We start from the raw sequence: 21795 nt of genomic DNA, 5'->3' as shown, positions 1-21795 counted from the left end.
TCAGGCTCATGAAGGGGCAGCCCCCAGTCTAGCCGAGGAGAGGGGCGGAGCTCTGAGGGGTTGTGAGCCAAGATGGCGGTGGCGGCGGCGGCAGCGAGGGTCTGGGGCTCGAGTCGAGGTTTGGGCCAGGCTGGTCTCCTGCTCCTGCGCCGGCCTTGGGCTCGGGGGCTGGCTAGATCTGTGAGTACCTGGGGAGTTTTTCCCGAGGGAGAATAGGGATGTCAACGCCGTCTTCCGACGTGGGGTCCGTGCAGGGAGTGAGCGAAGGGCTGTCACAGAAGGGACCGGGGCTGAGAGAGCTGCTCCGTGAGGACATTCGGGAAGAACTTCCACTCCCTCAGGAGAGGAGAAGTGAGGCAGCCTCCTCTGTGGGCCCGGAGAGAGGGAGACAACTTGGAGAGAGAGAAGGGGTTCCGCTTTAGTTGCCACTCATGCCCACGGGAGGCCGCGTGGAGGGACACGGTGGGACGGCGAGACATTGCCCCGCAGGCGTTGGAGACTGCGACTGCCCGAGGCTGAGGCTTCCGGGTGTGGCTCCCCCTCAGGAAGGAGAAAAGAGAGATCAGCTTCTCCGACGCGGGCTTTTATAGTGCGCTGCGTTTGTTTTACTATTGTTCTTTTTTTTTTTTTTTTTTTTTTTGAGATTTTATTTATTCATGAGACCCAGAGAGAGGCTGAGGGAGAAGCAGGCTCCCTGCAGGGAGCCTGATGGGGGACTCGATCCCAGGACCCCAGGATCAGGACCTGGGCGGAAGGCAGACGCTCAACCACTGAGCCACCTGGTCATCCCACCCACATTTCTGGGTAACACTTGAGAGATGCCTCAATTCTTATCAAAAGTGTCAGAATTCCCTTGGGTTGATGCTGCAAACTGTAAGTTCACACAGCGGAAGTCTAACTTAGAAGCTCGTTCAGTGGGAGAGAGGCCTTGGGCTGCGGAACCATGAACTGAAATTTCCCAGGTCAGAGAGTAGTGTTTGGGAAGGCGGGTTCCTGTCCCCCACATGCTGGACAGAGGACTGCCCCTCCGGACCTCAACAGAGGGGCGCGTTCCCCTTTCTATAATGCTAACTGACCACCTCGTAGGGTTGTGGTAAAAATCAAGTATGTAATGTGCTGAGAACTGGACCTGGTATTTGATACAAGCAATAGGAATGTTGGTCACTGTTGTTGAAAGTGGGGGTGGAGGGAAGGGAGAGAAACTGACCTTGGAGATCAGGAGAAGAAAGGAGGTGACCTTGGTCGGACCTGAACAGGTGAGGGCCCTTGGAGGGAAAAGCGCCAAGATTTTGTGGGGTTGGGTCTGACCCTCTGATTCCCTAATTCATTAGGGAAGGAAGATAGAATCTATGGGAAAGACACTTTAGGGAGAAGAGCAGGGAAGGAGTTGGGGAGAGAGGATGGGCCAGGTTTGAGAGGAGGGAGAATAGGTAGGAAAAGGAGTCCTCAAAGCAGGTGATTATGGGAGGGTTCCTGGAGCAGGCTGGGGGTGGGGTAGCCTGGTGCCTTTAGGCGGTTCTTTGTCACTTTTTTTGGAATAATCAGATCCTGCCTGGCCAATCCCAGTCCTTCTTAGTCCATTGGCTGGGCCTGTGGGGAGGAGGTGGGCAGGACTAGGGCAGAAAGTAGGTAAAGGTCATTTGAGGCTGATTAAATGTTTCCTTCCTGGTTCCCTCTCCCTATAACTTTTCCCTCTTGACTCCCCTCTTTTTGGTGGGTGATGGGATAGGGGTTTTGGAGGGGGTCTTTCAGATATCTACCTTTTATTATATTTTATTTTAAATTTATATATTAAACAAAAATTTTTAAAAGGTTTTATTTATTCATAGAAACACAGAGAGAGAATGAGAGGCAGAGACACAGGCAGAGGGAGAAGCAGGCTCCATGCAGAGAGCCTGACGTGGGACTTGATCCAGGATCTCCAGGATCATGCCCTGGGCTGCAGGCGGCGCTAAACCGCTGCGCCACCGGGGCTGCCCTAAATTTATATATTTTTATAGTCTTTGTTTTTTTTTTTTTCTTCCCCACTTTTATTTTTCCCACTTATTTTTTGAAAAAGATTTTATTTATTTATTCATGAGAGACACAGGCAGAGGGAGAAGCAGGCTCCATGCAGGGAACCCGATGTGGGACTCGATCCCGGGTTTCCGGCATCATGCCCTGAGCCAAAGGCAGATGCTCAACTGCTGAGCCACCCAGGCGTCCCCCCACTTACTTTTTAAAAAGATTTATTTATTCATTCATTTATTTATTTATTTATTTATTTATTTATTTATTTGAGAGAGTGAGAGCACAGGTGGGTGAGGGGCAGAGGAAGAAGCAGGCTCCCTGCTGAGCAGCAAGCCAGAGGTGATGTGGGACTGGATCCCAGGACTCTGGGATCATGACTTGAGCCAAAGGCAAAATGCTCAACTGACTGAGCCACCTGGGCACCGTAAAATGTTATTTATTTATTTAGTCAGTAAGTAATCTGTACACCCAACATGGGGCTCGAACTCACAACCCTGAGATCTAGAGTCTTATGCTCTACCAACAGAGCCATCCAGGCACCCCTCTCCTACTTTTTTCAGTACTTTTTTCAGATTAAAAAGGAGACTTTTGAGTGAAGGGAAGGAGTAATGGCATTTAGTCAAAGAAGATTTTATTTTTATTTTATTTTATTTTTTTTCAAAGAAGATTTTAAATAAGTATTTTAAATTTTTATTTATTTATATGAGAGAGAATGAGAGAACACACGTGCACATGAGTGGGGTTGAGGGCAGAGGGAGAGGGAGAAGCAGACTTCCCACTGAGCAGGGAGCCTGATTTGGGGCTCCATTCCAGGACCCAGGGATTATGACTTGAGCCCAAGGCAGGGGGTCAACCACTGAGCCACCCAGGCATCCCTAATCAATTTAGGGGTTGATTATGGACCAGGATCTATCCACTGGAACATTTTGCGACGATGATGAAGTTTTGGATATGTGCTGTCCAGTACAGTAGCCACTTAACTACACATGGCGACTGAGCTCTCAGAATGTGATTAATATGGCCCAGGAACTGACATTTTCATTTTTTAAAATTTTAATGAGTTTAAATAGCCACAAGTAGCTGGTGGCTGCCATATTGGATGATGCAGTTTCAGCCCATCAAGGCTGAGCCCAGAGATAGTGCTTTGGAGGAAGGTTGAGAGGCGGTGTTGTAGCTGACGGATGGGTTGTTGGTGCAGGGGGGTCGGGGGAAAGGCTGGGGCTGTCTGACTTCATCTCTGCCTGCTTACCTCTCCCCATTCATCGCTTTCTTAACTAAACACCCTGTAGCTCAGGGAGGCATTTGCCTGGTCCTTCCTCCCTCCTTCCCCCTCCAGTTCATAGCAGATGTTTTAGTGCTCAGGGAGAAGAGGAGAAAGGAAACTTAATTGTCAAGGAGTCCTGAGTCTCAGCCACCACCCCAGAAAGCAAGAGGGACCCCAGCCATGTCCCTTCACTTCTTTGAGCTTAGCAGGGGGGATGACTGGAGTCCCTCCTCTGGGAGGGAGGGAACATCTAGAGTTCAGTCTGTGTGGATCATCAGTGATGATGTTTCTTCGACCCAGCTGTCGGGGGCAGCCTATTGGGGACCCAGTGCTCTAGCGCCCTGTGCATTATCTCCAAGTGGTGGTGCCCAGCGTGTGCTGAGGCACGAATGGAGATGGTCATTACCAGTTCCTAACCATATGGGTCCATCTCCCTCTTGACTGGTGTCTGAAGGAACTAGCCTGCGTTTTTCACATCAGGAAATGCTTTATGATTTACACTGCCATTGCACACCATTATTCTATCTAATACAGCCACACTGCAAGGTGTTTTCTCCTATGACGAGTGGGGAAACCAAGGCCCAGAGAGGTGAGGTCTGAACTTGGAGTTCTGGACTCTAAAGCCCAGTTTCTCTCCATAGTACCAGGCTGCCAGGAGAAGCCATAGGGCTTTGGTTCAAGTCTTACAACATGCTGCTGAGTCTGGCCTTGGCGTGTATGAGCAGCTTCTGCCTGGGGCCTTCTGGGCTGGAGAAGCTGGGTTGGAGGGGCCAGCCTCAGTCCTCACTGTGCCCTTCCCTCCCTGAACTTTAGCCACTGGTCCTTTTTCCTTCCCTTGGATAAGCTCCGTCCACCTGGAGGCCTTGGTAGGAATATGGTCCTTTAAGTGTCGGCTGAGGGCCACTTCCTCAGAGAAGCATTCCTGACCCCTTCCCCCCTACCCCGTCCCCCAATGTCCATCTGTAAAATGGGGACAGCAGTAGTGCCACCCTCAGAGGTGTGAAGATGAAGGGAAATGGTCCTTAGGAGGCACTTCCCATGTATCCCAAGCATTCAGTAAGATCTCAAAAGTGGGGGGCTGCAGTTCTTCTCCAGGGACAGTAAATCTGGTGTGGTCAGAGAAAGGATGTCCTCCCTCGGGGCTTTCCACTAGCAGTGCCCCAGGCGGCGTAGTGCTGTGGAAGCCCCTGGGTCTGAGTGACCTTAGCTATCTTAGATGCAGAGGACTCAGTTCGCTGGCACATCCACAAAACTGTCCACGACCGGACCCCACCTTTCTCTCCAGGCTCCTAAGGTAGCTGTAGTCAGTCTGCCTGGATTCATAGGCTGACATCATTCGTGATCTCCCTGCTCTTGAACGAGTCACTTTACCTCTCTGAGACTGGGGCCATCTCTGTTCTACAGAAGTGAGGCAATAGTGCCTGCCTCACTGGGTTCAGAGAACACAGAAGTGTCAAGGAAGTGCTTTGTGTGGCACTGAGTTAGCTCTTGTTACTAACTTGCCACAGCCTTACAGGTCCTCAGGGTCTCCCAGTATCTCTACTCTTGCCTCGGCCTTGGTAGTTCCAGGGGACTGGCACCTTCCTCCCCTTAGTCTCTGCCTGGCTCACCCCTGCTGGTCCAGCAGGCCTCAGCAAAATTCCCCTTCTCCAGAAAGCTTTTCCTCATGTTCCTTCTGATGCTGGTAGCACAAGTTCCACCTAGAGCCCCAGCAGGTACTTTGTACCCACCTCACCCCAGGCCTGTGGAGTAGCAGTTCTCATCCTTTCCACAAGGGGACGCAGGTTCAGGGACACGCGGGGACGCTGCTGCTGGAAAGGGGACCCAGCAGGCAGTTTAGCCCTGGAGTCCGTCACCCTGCCCTGCTGCGTGGTCAACCATCTGGCTGTCGTGGCCCTGACCGTAACCTATGTGTTCAGGGTTGGTCACCTGGCTCTCACTCGCCTCCAGCCTGTTCAGGGCCTGGCCTGGTGCTATTTGGTAGCTACCTGCTTGACAGTAAGGATCATCAAATACAGTACGAGCTGCCTGTGTTTGCTGAGTGTTGGTTATGTGCGGGGCTCCAGGCTGAGTGCTCCTTTCGTCCCCGTGATGACCTGTGAGATTGGTGGTCATACCCCCGCTTCTGGAGGAGGAAACAGGCTCAGGGAGCTCTAGTTATGCAGTCAGGAGGCTGCAGTCTACTCTGCAGGGAGTCTTAACCTTAACCTTGGCAGCGGCACCAGAGGAAGTAGCCCCGCAGGGGGCACCTCAGTACCTGCTGGGCAGTCGGGCCATCCAGAGCAGGCCTCTCTGTTTCCTGTGTGGCCAGAGGGGATTAGCAGGAAAGCTTTGTGCAGATCTCTGTAGCCTCTGCCATTGTAAGTTACTGGCCACCAGGATAAAGGCATCCCCACCCCCACTGCAATCTGAAGAAAAAGTGGGTGGAGTCACATCCTTCCTCGTGGGCATTTTACCACCCCTCCCAAGGGGGAGCATTTCCTCAGGGCTGGCCGCTCACCCAGTGAGCACAGCGCCCCAGCATTTCCACAGGCCCAGGAAGGAAAGGCCCCCCCTGCACTCCCACAAGGCCTGAGGCCAATGTGGGGGTGCGCCAGGGTGCCTGGATGGCAGCTCTCCAGTCTCCGGAGGCAGGCAGAGTCCTGCCCTGACAGCCCTTTCTGTTTTCAGTCCTCTGCCTCCTGCTGGCCCCTAAGCTGCCGCCCTTGGGTTCCATGGTCTGCTGCTACACTCAGGTGTGTCCTGCTGCCAGACCTTCTCCCCAGTTCTTCCCTGTCCTCTTCCCAAAGAGCCAGTCATTTTCTGTTTCCCGTTCCTAGCCATCTGAGATTTTTATTTTCCTTTTTACCAAGTTTTGACCTCATAATACGTCCCATGCCTGTCCTGAGCCTTTTGTGTGCCTCATGTCAGGAACTTTCTGCAACAGCCCTATGCAGCCTTTCCACGGATGGGGAAATTCGCAGGGACAAGGTGGTTTTTTTTGTTGTTGTTGTTTATTTGTTTTTTTAAAGATTTTATTTATTTATTCATGAGAAACACAGAGAGAGAGAGAGGCAGAGACACAGACACAGGCAGAGGGAGAAGCAGGCTCCATGCAGGGAGCCCAACACGAGACTCGACTCCGGGATCACGCCCTGAGCCAAAGACACACACTCAACCGCTGAGCTACCCAGGTGTCCCAGGGACAAGGTGTTTTGCAGAGAACCACACAGCTAAGATCCTGGCACCCACGTCAGTTGGCCTGAGGCCAGCGAACCTAACTGCTCATTCATCTGTCCCTTCATTAATGGCCTGTCCAGTGTCTGCTGTGTCAGCCGAGTTGGACCTGCTCCCTGCCTTCACTGAGCTTGTGGTCTGTGTGGGAGGCAGTCACAGACTGCAGATCCTCCAGGGGGACGGAAAGAAAAGGTCTGTCAGGGTGGGTGCTCAGGAGGGGAGAGGCGTGCAGGTGGCCAGCGTTCAGCTGCTTCCCTCACAAGCGCAAGGGGAGAAGTCTGCTGCCCGTTGTCAGGCCTGGACCTGCCCTGCCATGGGGAGTGTCATTTCCTTGATTTCCTCAGAGCCACAAATGCAGATAAGTGCCCCGGTGCTCATACTTCCCCCCCGGATGCTCGGATGCTCTCCTGGGCAATGAAAGGAGGGGGAGTGGGTGGCATACCTGGACGCACCCGTGTGAGATCCAGCTCCTGGAGGACTGGGCCACACTTGTTGAGCTCCTCTTGGAAGTGAAGCCGCAATCACTGGTGGCCCTGGGCAGGGAGCTGTAGACGAGCAGGCCATGACCGGGGCAGCAGTGGCAGTTGGGGTGAGGAGCGGGGCCTTGGGGTCTGAATGTGAGCCCAGCCTGAATTGGAAAGCTCAGTCCTGACTCACAAATTTTTAGCTCTGGTGCAGGTGATTTTTGCCTCCCGATATCTTGGCTTCCTCCTCAAGAGCCATCGTAGGCATTTTGTGCCTCAGACACGCTCTGAGCACTCAGTGAAGTTGTGGGTACAGAGCTCAGCTGGCAGCCAGCAAGTCCTTGATGCAGGGGAGCAGTTGCAGTGGTGAGACTTGTTGAAGGCTGCCTAGCTCCAGGGCCGAGAAATGGGGTTGGTGCACATCCCATAGCACCTTGAGGCTTCTCAGTGATCTTACCCAGGGCTTTCCCAGCCAGCTGAGGAGGTGCTGTGCCCCCTACAGGGCCCCTTCAGCCACTCTCTGGGATCCGCAAGTGATATCCGGTCCCTCACTTTCTGCCTTTTGCGTGTTCTGTGACCCCGGCCTCTGGGCTCCTTCCCTGACTCCTAGCTGTCCCCCGGCTCTCGGCTCTTAGGTTGCTTCTTTAGAAACTGGCTCCTTTCCACTCTGCCGTGTTCAAGGCTTCTTTCTGGCAAAGACGAATCAGCCTCAGCCATACTTGCTGGGCAGCAGTGACAGATGTCTTGCTTCTTTTAGGTCCCCAGAACACAGCACAAGGCTCAGAACAAAGCAGGTGCTTAAATATTTGTTGAAGGAGTCAGTCTGGGCCTGGAGGATGGGGGTTAGGACTGGAGTTCAGAGGTCACTGAAGTGTGGAAGTTTGCCGGAGGGGGGCGGGGGGGGCAAGGGGTAGGGCATGACAGATGTTCTAGAGAAGAGGTGGGTGCAGCCCTGTGGGGGTAGAAGTGACAGTTCACATTTTCCCGAGCATTTGCTCAACTTCTAAGTCCTCTCCTGTTTTATGTGCATGATCTCCCTTAAGCGTCATGGCAGCTCCATGAGGTGGTCTCCCTTTTACAGATGAGAAAGGAGAGACTTGGAGAGGAGAAGTCACTTTCCTATGGTCACCTAGCAAGGGATCTGAACCCAGGCAGGCCGACCCTTGAAAGCTCACAGACGTGCTCTATTATGGGCAGCTGCTCTGGTTGTGCAGAGTCAGCGAAGAGCCCATCTGGCCAACTTGAGGGCACTGGGGTGTGTGTGTGTGTGTGTGCGCGCGCGCGCACACCTGTGGTGGCAGTGGGAGACAGAGAGGGGGTGTCTGGCCAGACTGGGGGGGCCTTTGATGCCTAGGTGAAGAGTTTGGGCCTCTGGGAGAATGGCTGCTGGTTCTTGAGCCAGCCACTACTCTACTGAGTGGTTTGATCCTTACAGCCACCCTGTAGGATAGAGTGTATCTGTGCCCAAATATTACAGATGAGGAACCAAGACATAAAGAAGTTCTAGTAACTCGCCCAAGGTCACACATGAAGAACGTGGTAGAGCTGGGATCCACGGCCCCAGGATCTTCTGGGGCCGTTGGTGGCTTAACTACCAGGCCATATTGCCTGCTGCTATGTGGTCGAGTCAGGGGAACCTCTGCTGCTCCTGACATAGGTATCCCCATCCCCACCCTCTTCTCTCTCTCCCCAGCACCCCCAGAGACAGGAGCAGCAGCACTTCCCATCCCTGGATGACAAGCCCCAGTTCCCGGGGGCCTCAGCGGAGTTCATAGACAAGCTAGAGTTCATCCAGCCCAATGTCATCTCTGGGATCCCCGTCTACCGCGTCATGGACCGGCAGGGCCAGATCATCAACCCCAGCGAGGATCCCCACGTGAGAGGCCCCCTCCTTCCCACCCTGTGCCCCCCACGCCCAGGCCCCTTGTCCATCTCCTCTCTGATCCCAGCTGCCCCACATCTGTCTGTGCCTCCATCCACAGCTGCCCCAGGAGAAGGTGCTCAAGTTCTATAAGAGCATGACTCTGCTCAACACCATGGACCGCATCCTCTACGAGTCCCAGCGGCAGGTGCGTGGACTCAGGTTGGCGCTGGGGGGTGCTGGGAAAGACCCGAGGTCACCCTGCCTGTTCTTGGCCCAGAAGATAACTCCCAAGGAGGAGAAGGTGGGACGGAGATCCTTTGTCTTGGGATCCTTAGAGTTCTTGGAGCTCTGTTGGTGCTCTGAAGGAAGAGTGTGGGAAGGGTGCTGCCCAAGGGCAGGGGGATGGACCAGATCTCTAAAAATACCTCCTGTGTTCCAGGCTCGGGGCATGGCTGTGCTGGGAAGGGACAGGCAGGAAGACTTGATGGGCCTTTCACTTGGGAGCTCACAGTCCTGAGAAACAGAGTGACCCTCTGTGCTTCCTGGGGTGCCCATGTCAGATTGTGCTGTGAGCCTCAGCCGTGTCCGTATCAGTGGGCAGAGACCCGGTCAGAGCAGTGTCATCAAAGAGACAATTTATTGACTCAAATAACTTCAAGTCCAGAGGGTCCTGTTTCAGGTGTAGCTAGATCCAAGATGCTCAATGTTATTAGACCTGTTTCTCTGTCCAAGTGTCTTTTCTACTATCTTGGCTTCCTTCATTCTCAGGCAGCAGTTATCTCTGGAAAGTCTAGGCTCCAGGACAGGTGGCAGAGAAAGGATCAGGGTAGGGGCTCTAGAGCAGGACTTTACAACTGAAGTCTTCCTTTGGTCACTCTCTAGCTTTGGGGCCCTGGGAAGGTTGCTTAGTTTTCTTGTCTGTACTTCATTCATGGCATTGGCTTAAAGACAAGTGGTGGCATATGTAATGGCCTCAGGAAGAGCGACACTGGTGTTTAGCCAGCACACAATAGATATTAGCTGTTATCACCCTGCCAGCCTCACAGCAATTACCCTTTCTGCTTAGCAGTAGAGATAGAAGGTCTACTTACTAATATTCCAGCAAAAGGCCATGATTAATGCTCACTGCTTGGGCTTTGGTCACAGACCCCGCTGTGAGCCTGCCCCTGGCCAGGAGGACCGTGTGTCCATCCCCGGGAACCAAGTAAAGATAGCAGTGGAATCTGTCCCTCCCAGGGCCCAGGGGTTTCTGTGGGAAAGGGGGGAAGGACGTTGGGCAGTGGCCACCCAAGGGCCCAGGAGTAGGTCAGGAGTAGGGGTGGGCTTGAGAATCTGCATTTGTGTCACGCCCCCAGACCATCCCCCTTGGACTAAAGCCTGAGGCCCAGTGGCCTACAGGGCAGTTCTGACCAGACTCCCTCTCACAGGACATTATGTGCGAGTTTTTCCAAGTTACGGTAGTACCTGTACCCTGAAACTTGCTCAGAAACTTCCCATGGCTCTCACAGCCCACAGGGGCAGGTCTGGCCCTTCCTGTTCCCCTGTGGCCTCAGCTCTCTGCACCCCTCTCCGCAGCCTTATCGCTAGGCCAGGCCACCCCTCCCACCCTCTCAACATGCCCGGGCTCCTTCCTGCCTGTGTTGGCTGCACAAACAGGGGCTTTGGAATCCAGCCAATATGGGTACAGTCACAGCTATGACTTTGGGCAGCGATGTTTCCCATCTCTGCCTCAGTCTCTTCAGGATGTTGACAAGTGGGAATAGCAAGGTAGGGGTAGGGATTCTGTGAGGCCCAGCACATAAAGCCCCTTGTCTACTGGCTGCCACAGAGGAGGCCTCAGTAAGATCAACTCGTATGTCAAGGCTCAGCTTGCATTAGCTAGGCTTCTCTTTAGCTGTAACTAACGGACCTCCCCTTGAGCTCCCTCCAAATCCCAACAGAAACAAATGCAGTAGCTTAAACAGATTAGTAGGGTTTTTGTCTTCTATAAAGTAATTCTGAGAACAGGTGGTTTGGGGCTGGTATGGTGGCACCACGATGTCACTGGAGACCCAGCTTTGGCTTCTAGCCTCGAGGGCCCTTCATGAACCAAATGGCCACTGGAGCTCCCTCCATCATGCCTCATTCCAGGCAGGAAGTGAAGGAAGCTGGCAGGTCAGACATGGCATGTCCCAGCTATCTCCTCATACTCCCCTTTCTAGAACTCTGCAGACCGTCCCACCCAGTAGCATCTGACACTGCACCGGTCCCTCCCAGCTACAAGGGAGCCCAAAATGTGGTCTTTTTTTTTTTTTTTTAAGATTTTTATTTATTTATTCACGAGAGACAGAGAGAGGCAGAGACATAGGCAGAGGGAGAAGCAGGCTGCGTGTAGGGAGAATGATGTGGGACTCAATCCCAGGGTCCTGGGATCACGCCCTGAGCCAAAGGCAGATGCTGAACCACTGAGCCACCCAGGTGTGCCCAAGATGTGGTCTTTCCATCCAGGCAGTTGCTGCCTGTGGAATGAGGTCTCGGTTAGCAAATGGGAAGGGAGGTAGGATACTGGGGAGGCAAACTGTGACCTCTGCCACCAGCCAGGTCCTGTTTCCTGGGTGGGAGGGCACTCAGGCTCCTCCCACAGCACTCTCCACAGCTCTCCCAGGCCTTAAGTGGCCAGCATCCGCCCACGTGGCTGTGGGAGGTCAATTAACTTTTAATTGGCTCCCCACTTAGAAGAAAGTAGTATTCATCTCGTTCTCCCACCACTTGGAAAGCCATCCCTGTAGAACACATGAGGACTGGGCAGAGGGCTCTTTCACCTGAGCTCTCACTGTTCACATGGTGCTGGGGAGCCTAGTTCTGGCTCTATGCCAGAGGTTCTCCAACTCTCCAGCTGGACTTCACTTTTTAGCCCCAGATCTACCTGGCTTCTTGCCTTGTATGTCGTACACCAAATTCAGCCTGTCCAAACTTGACCTGGGCGACTTTTTCCCTTAGAGCGTTTTTCAGCAGAGGGTGCCACCATCTACCCATCTGCCCAAACTGGAGACCTGCTTCTCCTTCCTGTCTCCTTTCTCTGCCTCACAGAACTTTCTCCCGTCTAATTTACTTTGTCCTTGTGGGTTTAGTTAGAAATCCATTCTGCTACTTGGCACCACATCAGGACCCCAGACTTCCTACCTTTCTGCTTTACCATCGTGGGCGAGTTGGTTTTCATCCCACACTTGTTGCCTCATTGTCACAAGATGGCTGCCCCTGGTCCAGCCTCACAGCTGTGTGCCAGGCAGAAGAAGGACTGGCGCCAGCTACACCCATCTCTTTTTTATCAAGAAAGCAAAAGCAGACCTGCTCTTAAGTCTCTGGCCAGAACTGTGTCCCACAGCTACCTCTGGCTGTAAGGGAGATTGGGAACCTGATGTTGGACTTTCCAGGCTCTGAGATTGGGGGGCTCAGGAGAAAGGAGTCCGCTCAGGGCACTGGTGTGGCCAGCTGGCAGGGTCTGCTGCTCCCTGGCGCTCTGACTCTGCTTAAGACTCACCCCTCTGCTCCTCCTGCCATGGCCAGGCCAGGCCACCACCCCCTCCTGCCTGGCTGGGCTGCATTCCATCCATTTCCCACCTGACAGCCAGAGAGACCTTTCTAAATGGTCACTCCCCTGAGGAGAGCCGTGGGTGCAGTTCTCAAGGTAAAATTCAGGTGTGCCATTCACAGCTTTCCTGGTATTGCCTCTCCCACGTTTCCTGTCCGCACTCCTCCCACTTACTATCCCAGCCATTCCTGCCTCGTGGCCTTTACTGCTTCCTCTGCCTGGAAGCCTGCATCTACCCCCAGCTTTGCTGGGCTCAGGCCTTTCTCCTTGGTGCCCCTCATGGTGGGCTGGACAGCCATGTGGGCCTCCCTGTCACAGCTCCATCACTCTGGTTTTCACCAATCTGGCAATTCTTCTGTGAAGGTGGGAGCCCCAGTGGGGCCAGCCCAGGAAGTGTCTGGTGATTGATGAAGTCTCCAGAAGTTGGTTTAGTTATTTGGATGGTTCCCTGCCATTGGCCAACATAACTGAGCCCAGGCCCTCCTGCACCCCGCAGGGCCGGATCTCCTTCTACATGACCAACTATGGCGAGGAAGGGACGCATGTGGGGAGTGCAGCAGCCCTGGACAACACGGACCTGGTGTTTGGCCAGTACCGGGAGGCAGGTATGTCTGCTCTCCAGATTCTGGAGGCCTGAGTCTGTGGTCCCCACGGAGGCAGGTCAGGCCCAGTGCCTCCTGGTGGGAAGGCTAGTCTCAAATCAGCTACCCATGTGCTGGTCCAGGAGCAGCGTGATGCCAGAGAGGTCTAAGGAGCTGGAGGAAGAGCTTTCTGAGCAAGAAAGAGTGAAGCCGGGGGCAGGAGTTTGTGGAGGCAGGCTTCCTCCATCTGGAGGCCAGGCAGCACTGTACGGAAGAGCCTGTACTAGTGGCTGCCCATGCTCTGCCGGCTACCAGCTGTCAGATTTGGGGCAAGTCCGTTCCCTTCTGTGAGCCTCCGTGTTCTGGTCTCCGATACAGAACTGATGATGGTACTGTGACCCCTGCCCTGGGGGTGCTGGCAGCACGCAGTCAGGACAGGCCTGGCTCTGGGGTGGGCACACACGGGGACCCATCCATAGTATGGGGCGCTCCTGGCCTCTCCCAAGCACCGTGCCCTTTAGGGAGCAGAGCAGGTAGGAGGGACCTGGCAACTCCAGGGAGGATCTGGCCCCTTCTGAGTGAGTGAGTGACAGGAGGGAAGGGTTGGAGAGGAGATGAAGTATGAAGCAGACCCATGAGCACTGAGGGGTGATGGGGGGGGGATTCGTGGGGCAGGGCATACAAAGCCATCAGCACACGGCCTGGCACTGGGTAAGCGCTCAGAGTTGGAGATGATGTGCAGGCCTCTCACCTGGGACTCTTCAGCAGGGATGCAGGCTGGTGGGGCAAGCTGGTCCACGGTGGTCCTTGGCTGCCCTGCAGGAGGGATCCCTCCTGTGCTGAGGCCTCGGCAAGGAGCCCCTGAGTCTGAGCAGCTATGTGGGGTGCACAGTCGCTGGGGAAGGAACTACTGAATTCTGTACCTGGCCTTGACTCAGCAGCCACTCCCCTCTCTCAGTCCCCAGCGATGAAGTGGGGAGAGCAAGGGTGCTCAGACCAGTAGCTGGCACTCACTGAGCTCTCATAGGCTACGGTGCTGTTCTAAGTGCTGGAAGCAGTGGGGGCTCTACTGCCTTTTACCTGCCTAGACCCCGCTGGAGGAAGGAGCCACCCAGCAGCCATGTTTCCTTGTCTGAGTCAGGTGATAGAAAGCCCGGGACATGTCCCAGTACCCAGGCCACATGCCTCATGGGGTGGAGCAGGGGTCTCCAGGAGTCAGCCCTCACTCACTGCGTATGCGGGGCTGTTTGGTATGAACCAAGGATGTACATGGATTGCTGACCATGGTAACTGGGCAGGAAGGGACACTCGTGACGAGGAGCTCAGAGACGGCACCGTTTCCATCCAGAGCAGTAGTTGCCACAGGGCCTGCAGTTTCCTGGGCCAAGTCAGAACCACCCAGGCCCTGGGGCCAGGACGCTATGTTTGTAATGTCCCCACCCACTGACTCTCATGTGGTGGGCCACGGACCGCATTGTGAGGCAGCCCCTTCCACACAGCTCCCTTTTCCTGTTTCAACCAGAGCATCCCCCCTTTGATCTGTTTTATATACAGTGTGGCCACTCTGTGTGAGTGTGTGTTGCATGACAGGAAATCCCACATCTGGTTACATGAATGGTGAAAGCTGAAGTCACACCCAGCGCTCCTCACCCCAACCTCCATTTCAAGTGCAAGCTTGCAGAGCCAATTGTCTGGGCGATGCTCACTGTGTGTGTGTGGGTGTGGGGTATCTCGGAGGTGGCACCCCATTAGCTGGTAAATAGACCTACTCCCTTCCACTGCCTACCCCGTTCTTCTGCAGGCTTAGTCATGAAATGCAAGTTTTGTGTGGCCCCGGGCACTCTACTCCGCCACTTGCCACTTCGCGGTGTGACCTCGAGCTGGTTATGGGAGCTCTCCTACCTCAGTTTCCTCATCTGTAAATGAGAATAATCTCACCACCCTCGGGGGGTTGTTTTTAATCAAGTTAACCTCTGGAAAGTGCTTGGGATGAAGGCGCCTGTCACAAAACATTATTCTCATATTGTGGTTAATTTTTTTTTTCAAGATTTTATTTATTTATTCATGAGAGACACAGAGCCAGAGACACAGGCAGAGGGAGAAGCAGGCTCCCCGCAGGGAGCCCGGTGCAGGACTTGATCTCAGGACTCCGGGATCAGGACCTGAGCCGAAGGCAAATGCTCAACCACTGAGCCACCCAGACATCCCCCATATTGTAGTTATTCAGGGAAGATGTGCACAGCCTGCACAGAATGTGACTCCTGTAGAATGTGACCCCCATTATGTCATCATGTGAAGAAAGAGTTCCTTTAGTAAAGGAAAAGATTTGGAAATGCCTGCGCCAGCCAGCTGCTCTGTAATGCTCAGGTTCTGGGTGTTTCTGCTGGTGTCCTGGAACCCCAGCCTGGCCCCTCAGGTGCAGGTGTGACGATCCCCTCCCTTTTCAGGTGGGCCATAGTGGGTCATTGCTCATCCCAGGACCATCTCAACCAACTCCTGTCCTCTGACTTAGCAGGCAAGACCCCCTACACTCAGAGCAGTTCCATTTGGTGGTGAGGGTTTGTTTGAAGGAAGGATTTTACCATCATAAGCAGATTCAGATATTGTCTCTCTGGTTCAGAAGTTGTGCACTAGCAGCCCGTAGTTTTGTTTGGTTAAGAGAATGACTTCTGAAGTAATTTTATTAGTTGAAACAGAAACATCAGGTAGTTTCTCATTTAAAAAAAAAAAAACAAAAAAAACTTAAGCCAGATTTTGCCTTCTTTTGAAGACCTGGGCCACCCAGCGTCCCTGAGCAGCTGTCAGGTGGCTGGAACACTGACCTCCCTTTGGGGACAGGCCTATGCTTTCTAGTCTGCCCTACTGCCTGGTTGCCACAACCATCTGAATCTCCCCTGTAGTTTGAGGCCAGTTCCTTTCTGGAACCACCAGGGAGGACAGGGAGCCAGAGCCTGGACAGAAAGGAGCATGCCCTGGAACACCCCCATTCCTATCCCCCCGCCTCCCCACAGGCTCACACAGCTGCCTCCCCCCTCCCCCCAGGTGTGCTCATGTACAGAGACTATCCCCTGGAGCTGTTCATGGCCCAGTGCTACGGTAACGTCAGCGACCCGGGCAAGGGGCGCCAGATGCCCGTGCACTATGGCTGCAAGGATCGCCACTTCGTCACCATCTCCTCTCCATTGGCCACGCAGATCCCGCAGGGTGAGGACTCGGCCCCTTTGCATCCCTTGGGGTCAGAACGCTGGTCTGGTTCCAGGCTTTACAGACACCGTTCATCTGGGAGCCTCTTCAGGAGGGCCCTGGTGTCCTAGACTGTATCCCATCCCGTTCATTCATCCGCTCACCCTCACCGGCACAGCAGCTGCGCATGACTGAGCGGATACCAACTTCCTTGCCAAGGGTTGCCCGGCAGGCAGTGAGGAGCAGGGACTCAGGTGTGGCTGTGGCTCCAGAGCTGAGTTCTTGCCCCCGACCCTGCTCTGCCTCAGTCCTTGGAGTTTGACTACCCCTGAAGCTTACTCTGGAAGTCCACAATACCTAGAACAGCTAGTCTTTTCCTCAAAAGTGACAGCTTGGGAAGTTGACCCCACAGGGGAGAGGCTTGCATCCACACGGCTTGGAGACCCTGGAGCCTGACCTTGCTCCCTGCCCTCTGGATCCTGCCATCTGGTTGGTTGAGGGGTCCAGGGTTGGGCTGGGCTCCGCCCCACAGTGAACAAGAATCACGCATTGGTGTGTCCCTGGGGCTCAGCAGTGGGCTGCTAGGAAAGCCCAACCTTACCTGTCAGGTCATAGTGCTCTGGGAATGAGGAGCTGTTTGCACCTCTGAGGTGGGAGGCAGGTAGGACGGCTTTGTGAGGGGATGTGGCACATTCCTTGAAGGTAGGTAGGATTTCCAGGAGGCTGGGCCCTGGCCCTTACCTTCCGTTTGAGTGACCATTAAGCTGCTTAGTGGGCCAATATATGGAGTCCCTATTTGTAGGCATCATGTGAGGCTCAGTGAACGAGAGACAGACAATATCTCAGCCCTCCTCCATGTGGGGGAGACCAGCAGTAAGCATGCAGGAGGGGCACTGGGAGCAGATCAGGACTGAGAAGTCCTGCAGGGAGAAACAAAGCCGAGAGGGAGTCCTGTGTGTGCCATGGAGGAAGGTGGGGGTCATACCACAGGTGACATTTCAGTACAGACCAAGAGGAGCTGGGGAGGAAGCCACGTGGGGTCTTGAAGCAAGTGCTTGCTTGAGGGGCAGGAGGAGCCTGGGGAACTGGGGGCAAGGGGTGGGGGGTGGCGGCAGGATGGGCTTAGAGGTTCAGGAAGGGTTCAGATATAGGGGAAACTGGGCCTTTGACCTTTGCCTGGAGTGGAATGGGAGCCTTAGGAAAGAGAGCCCCTGGGGTGGAATGTCAGCCTGGTTCACACTTTGACCATTTTTAACTTGCATCTGGCCATCTGCCATCCTAGGGTAATGGGGTGGGGGTGGGGAGGCCAGTGAGGAGGCTCAGGTCTGGGAACTCAGGCCAGAGGTGACTGGTGGAGTAGATTGCCTTGAAAGAGGCAGAGGGCCGGGGTCAGATTCTAGCCAGGTTGTGAAGGTGGAAGAGGTGTGGGGGGTGGCACAGCCTGGAGTCAGAGGAGCCTGTGGAGCTGGAGAGGGCAGCGGCCGTCAGCTGAGAGGCAAGAGTAGGGTTGAGGCAGGTTGTGGGGTTGGGCGAGAGGTCAGAGCTGGTGGGGTGGGGAGAGCATGTGGCTCTGCTCCTGCTCACCCCCTTCTCTCCCTACAGCGGTGGGGGCAGCCTACGCGGCCAAGCGGGCCAACGCCAACAGGGTGGTCATCTGCTACTTTGGGGAGGGGGCGGCCAGCGAGGGGGATGCACATGCCGGCTTCAACTTCGCCGCCACTCTCGAGTGCCCCATCATCTTCTTCTGCCGGAACAACGGCTATGCCATCTCCACGCCCACCTCGGAGCAGTACCGCGGGGACGGCATTGGTAGGGTCCCAGCAGGCTGCTCCCCAGTCTGCCAGCATGCCCTCCCTCCCACCCCCTGGGCCTTTTTCCTCCTGGTGTTTGGAACAAGGAAGGTCACCGGAATGCTGCTTTGCTTGCTCCCCTCTCCTTCCCTCTCCCTGCTCTCTGCTCATTGTCCTCATCTGAGTCCCAGGGTCCAACCTGCCTCTCTGTCCCCACAGCTGCCCGAGGCCCGGGCTATGGCATCATGTCCATCCGTGTGGACGGCAACGACGTGTTCGCTGTGTACAATGCCACCAAGGAGGCCCGGCGGCGGGCCGTGGCAGAGAACCAGCCCTTCCTCATCGAGGCCATGACCTACAGGTGCCTGCCTCCCCCCTCTTCCCCTGCGGTCTTGACACCATCTCCCCTGCATTGGTCACTGTCCCCAGAACATGACCCCATCGCCTGTGTTGGATCACCTTTGTTGCCTTTATTCTATTGCCATCCCTTCTCTCATCCACCGCCCCCCCCACCCCAGTCCTGACCTACAATGGGGGGCTTCAACCTGAACCTGGCCCTGTCCACTGGCAGGATCGGTCACCATAGCACTAGTGACGATAGCTCAGCCTACCGGTCAGTGGACGAGGTCAATTACTGGGACAAGCAGGACCACCCCATCTCCCGGCTGCGCCACTATCTGCAGAGTCGGGGCTGGTGGGATGACGAGCAGGAGAAGGCCTGGAGGAAGCAGTCCCGCAAGAAGGTGGGGGCCTCCTTCTGTTGGAAACCCATGCCTCAGGGGACGTGTTCTGGGGTGGGAAATGGCGGAGAATCCTGGAAGGACTGGGGGACACGTTACTGGGAGGCTCAGGCATAGCCCAGTGATGCCCCTAAGTGTGGTCTGCTACGGTGGGCTGCCTATGTTCCTCTGCTGGTTCTATCTGTGTCCCTGGCACGATGCTTGCCCTCCACGCCCTCATATCTGAGCAGGGACATGGAGGACCATTGTTAGAGGGTAGGTGACCTCGTTAGGTGCAGTGAGTGTCCCACCCGGGTCCACGCGCGGCCCTCAATGGCCTAGGGAGCCGGGGCACTGTGCCCAGTGGTTAGGACCACCCTGGCTTGGGCCCCGAGGACATCACTGAGGTGCGTCCCCTCTGTGCCTTGGATTCCTTGCCTCTAAACTGCCTGCTGCCTAGTTCTGCTGAGAGGCTAAACCAATTCTTGCATTTAGGGCAGTGCCCAGTGGTGCAGGAGAGGAGAGGCCAACTTTGGGGGGAGTTGACGAGGTTGTTAGTTCTCACCACTGCTAGATCCTTATCTCGGTTTATATGGGAACCCAGGCGCTGAGGGGTAACCCCTCCCAAGCGCTGATATCCCACAGGCTGCATGTCTACTATCCCCCATCCCCCAGGTGATGGAGGCCTTTGAGCAGGCGGAGCGAAAGCCGAAGCCCAACCCCAACTTGCTCTTCTCAGACGTGTACCAGGAGATGCCCACCCAGCTACGCAAGCAGCAGGAGGCCCTGGCCAGGCACCTCCAGACCTACGGGGAGCACTACCCCCTGGACCACTTTGAGAAGTGAGGCCCACTCATCCCCCACCTCAACTACCCCAAGGGGCAGTCCCACTCTGGGGGACCCAGGGAGTGGCAAGATGCTACCCTCCTTCCAGGGCCAGCTCCCTCCAAAATACTGGGGCCAGGGCTTCAGTCCCCCATCCCCACTCCTCCAGGCTGTTACCTGGGGGTGCTCCAGTGGCCCCTCTTTGCCTGTTACAGTGCCTTCTCCCAGGGGCTGGGCCAGGGTGCCTCCAGGACTGGAAGCCCCTCTGGGGTGGGCGTGGTGGGTCAGCCTGTGGAAGTCACTCCTCAAAGTGAGAGGTGGTCAGCAGGTGGCCAATAAACTCTGTATTTGGCTCTGTACCCCCTGCTGGTCTGTTTCCTGGAGATTGGGAGGTAGGAGGAGAGCCTAGCACGACTGGTTGGGGACCACCCCTTGTTTCCCCCTTCTACATAAAGGAGGCCAGGCTGTTGAGAGGTGTACTTCCCCCGGAAACTTCAGCAAGCTGGAGAGTCCGGTTCAGCAGACCGGGTGGGGGTGGGGGCCCTCCCGAGATGGTCTCCTGGTCTCCCTTAGGTGGAACAAGCAGCTGTTCAGCAACGTAACTGGGAGGCCATCAGAGCTGGCCCTGTTTACTAAGAGTGAGGAGGGAGTCCAGTGTGAAGGTCAAGGTGCGGGTGAGCTCTACTCTTGTCAGCTTCTCCAGGGCCCCACAGGCAGAAGGACGACTCCAGGTCTGGGTAGGGGGTGCATATTTTTCAAAAACAAGAAGTAGAAACAGTCTGTTGCCTTCTGCTGCCCAGCTCCTTGCCTGGGGGGACCCAGAAAGGGCTCAGGCAGTCATGATTCTAGGATTCCTCCCTCACACCAAGGCCCAGAGGGAGAAGCTGAGCCAGGGATGGGCATAGAGGTTCCGGCCAGGCCCACCCTCCCCTCCCCAGCTCCACCGAGACTCAGCACTGGAGCTTAGGGTCCTGCAGCTGTTTCCAGAGCCGAATGCTGTTCTGGGGGCTGAGGGGCTGCGCCAGCAGCAGGTCCCGGAGAGTACAGGGGTCAGCAGTGCGGTCTGCTGGCCAGGCTGTAAGGAAGCCTTTGTGATCCCTGGGTGCCAGACCCAGGGCACGGAAGCACAACCCAGTGTAGACATCGTCGAAGGGGAAGGGGGCCACACGGGCCGCTGCCTGTAGCAGCCAGGGTGCCAGGCGCCCAGCAATGACATAGCCCCCTCCGCTTGCATAGGCTGGGTAGCCACCTTTAAAGAAAGATTTAGGCACGTAGTAGGGTCCTCCAGGCTTCCGGAAGGGTTTGGCTTGGGTAAACACCTCACCAAGGTAGAGGCCTCGGGCCCAGCTGGGTGGCAGGGCCTGCAGGTGGTCCAGAAGGGCAGGTGTATGTACGAAGGCATCATCCCGAGTTTGCAGGATGAAGCTCACGCCCGGGCAGTGGCGGCCCAGCCACGCCAGCAGCAGCAAGTCTTTGAGCGTCTGATTGAAGGGGACGTCAAGAAAGTCCCAGAGCAGCAGGTCACTGTAGCGGTGGCTCTCCCAGGTCACCAGGGAGCTCAGGTCAGGCCCCCCCTCACCCTCCGGCGACCCCAACAGGAAGAGCAGCCGGACTCCAGGCGCCGGACTCCCCCACGTCTCCCTCACAGCCTGCCGCTCCTCAAAGTGCCCTGGTTCCGACTTGACAGCCAGCAGCAGGTAGGGGACGTCGGTACCCGAGCAGCTGGCCACTTGGCCTCTGCCACTCCCTGGCCGCCACTGTGGGAAGCTCCGGCAGGCTGCTGACAGCAGGAAGCGCTGGAGGTCCGTGGGGTAGGAGGCAAAGTCTGGGATTTGGGCAGCAGCGGCAGCCCCCCAAGCCCGGCAGCCCCCTGGCTCAGTGCTGTCACCCCTGGGCAGGGACCCCAGCTGCCACTGCTGCTGGTTCCAGTAAGCAGAGAGCAGTGGGCCAGTCTGGCCCAGCCGGGCAGAGAGGTTAGCTGGCAAGGTGGGCTCGGGGCTGGCTGGCGTGGGGCCTGGTGCCGTACCCCGGGGTCCCCAGTAGGCCTTGCTTAGCCGAGACTCGGATGTCCACTCGATGTACACCTTGAGGCCCAGGAGGGTGAGCAGCGCTGACAGGCAGAGAAGGCACTTGGGGCAGCGCATGACCCGGAGCCTGGAAGGGGTGGCCGCGGGAGCTGCGGAGAAGCCACAGAGGCCTTTGGGGTGCAGGAATGGGCAGCAGTCTCCGCCAGCCCCCGTAACCATTTCTCTTAGCCTCAGCCCCAGCCCCTAAACCCGCCCCCGCCCAGGACCTGGCTCTTCCCTAT

The 21795-nt window shown here is 55.8% G+C and overlaps 3 protein-coding genes across 5 annotated transcripts in view; 2 read left to right on the top strand and 1 right to left on the bottom strand.

Moving 5' to 3' along the window:
* The first annotated feature begins 21 nt into the window (after nucleotides 1–21).
* BCKDHA (branched chain keto acid dehydrogenase E1 subunit alpha) lies at nucleotides 22–19846 on the top strand. Of its 3 annotated transcripts, XM_025424882.2 has the most exons (9): nucleotides 22–180; nucleotides 8648–8830; nucleotides 8937–9023; nucleotides 12886–12994; nucleotides 16013–16174; nucleotides 17756–17962; nucleotides 18163–18304; nucleotides 18515–18686; nucleotides 19338–19846. In XM_025424882.2, the coding sequence occupies exons 1-9, from the start codon at nucleotides 73–75 to the stop codon at nucleotides 19506–19508; spliced, it is 1341 nt and encodes a 446-aa protein (XP_025280667.1). In that variant the 5' UTR covers nucleotides 22–72; the 3' UTR covers nucleotides 19509–19846. The 3 variants fall into 3 exon arrangements, with proteins under 3 accessions (XP_025280667.1, XP_025280668.1, XP_025280669.1); XM_025424883.2 differs by lacking the exon at nucleotides 16013–16174; XM_025424884.2 differs by lacking the exon at nucleotides 17756–17962.
* The window catches only part of B3GNT8 (UDP-GlcNAc:betaGal beta-1,3-N-acetylglucosaminyltransferase 8), a 7368-nt gene continuing 663 nt past the window's right edge, over nucleotides 15091–21795 (bottom strand). The window contains exon 2 of the mRNA XM_025424886.3: nucleotides 15091–21663. Within this exon, the coding sequence (XP_025280671.1) occupies nucleotides 20438–21631 (1194 nt within the window). The 5' untranslated portion in view covers nucleotides 21632–21663 and the 3' untranslated portion in view covers nucleotides 15091–20437. The remainder of the gene's footprint in view (nucleotides 21664–21795) is intronic.
* ERICH4 (glutamate rich 4) overlaps nucleotides 21086–21795 on the top strand; it is a 15747-nt gene continuing 15037 nt past the window's right edge. Inside the window, exon 1 of the transcript XR_007402640.1 lies at nucleotides 21086–21184. The gene's annotated coding sequence lies outside the window, so the exon portion shown is untranslated. The remainder of the gene's footprint in view (nucleotides 21185–21795) is intronic.

The sequence above is a fragment of the Canis lupus genome, chromosome 1 (genome assembly GCF_003254725.2).
Source record: "Canis lupus dingo isolate Sandy chromosome 1, ASM325472v2, whole genome shotgun sequence".
Lineage (NCBI taxonomy): Eukaryota > Metazoa > Chordata > Mammalia > Carnivora > Canidae > Canis > Canis lupus.
The sequence above is the reverse complement of the archived record's forward strand: the minus strand, read 5'-3'. Positions and strand labels throughout refer to the sequence as shown.

Bases quoted from the DNA above. Each gene is read 5' to 3' on its own strand.
- BCKDHA (XM_025424882.2), top strand. From the start codon at position 73: ATGGCGGTGGCGGCGGCGGCAGCGAGGGTCTGGGGCTCGAGTCGAGGT. The intron at 12,995-16,012 runs GTATGTCTGCTC...CCCTCCCCCCAG, and splicing joins TGGCCAGTACCGGGAGGCAG to GTGTGCTCATGTACAGAGAC. The intron at 16,175-17,755 runs GTGAGGACTCGG...CTCTCCCTACAG, and splicing joins GGCCACGCAGATCCCGCAGG to CGGTGGGGGCAGCCTACGCG.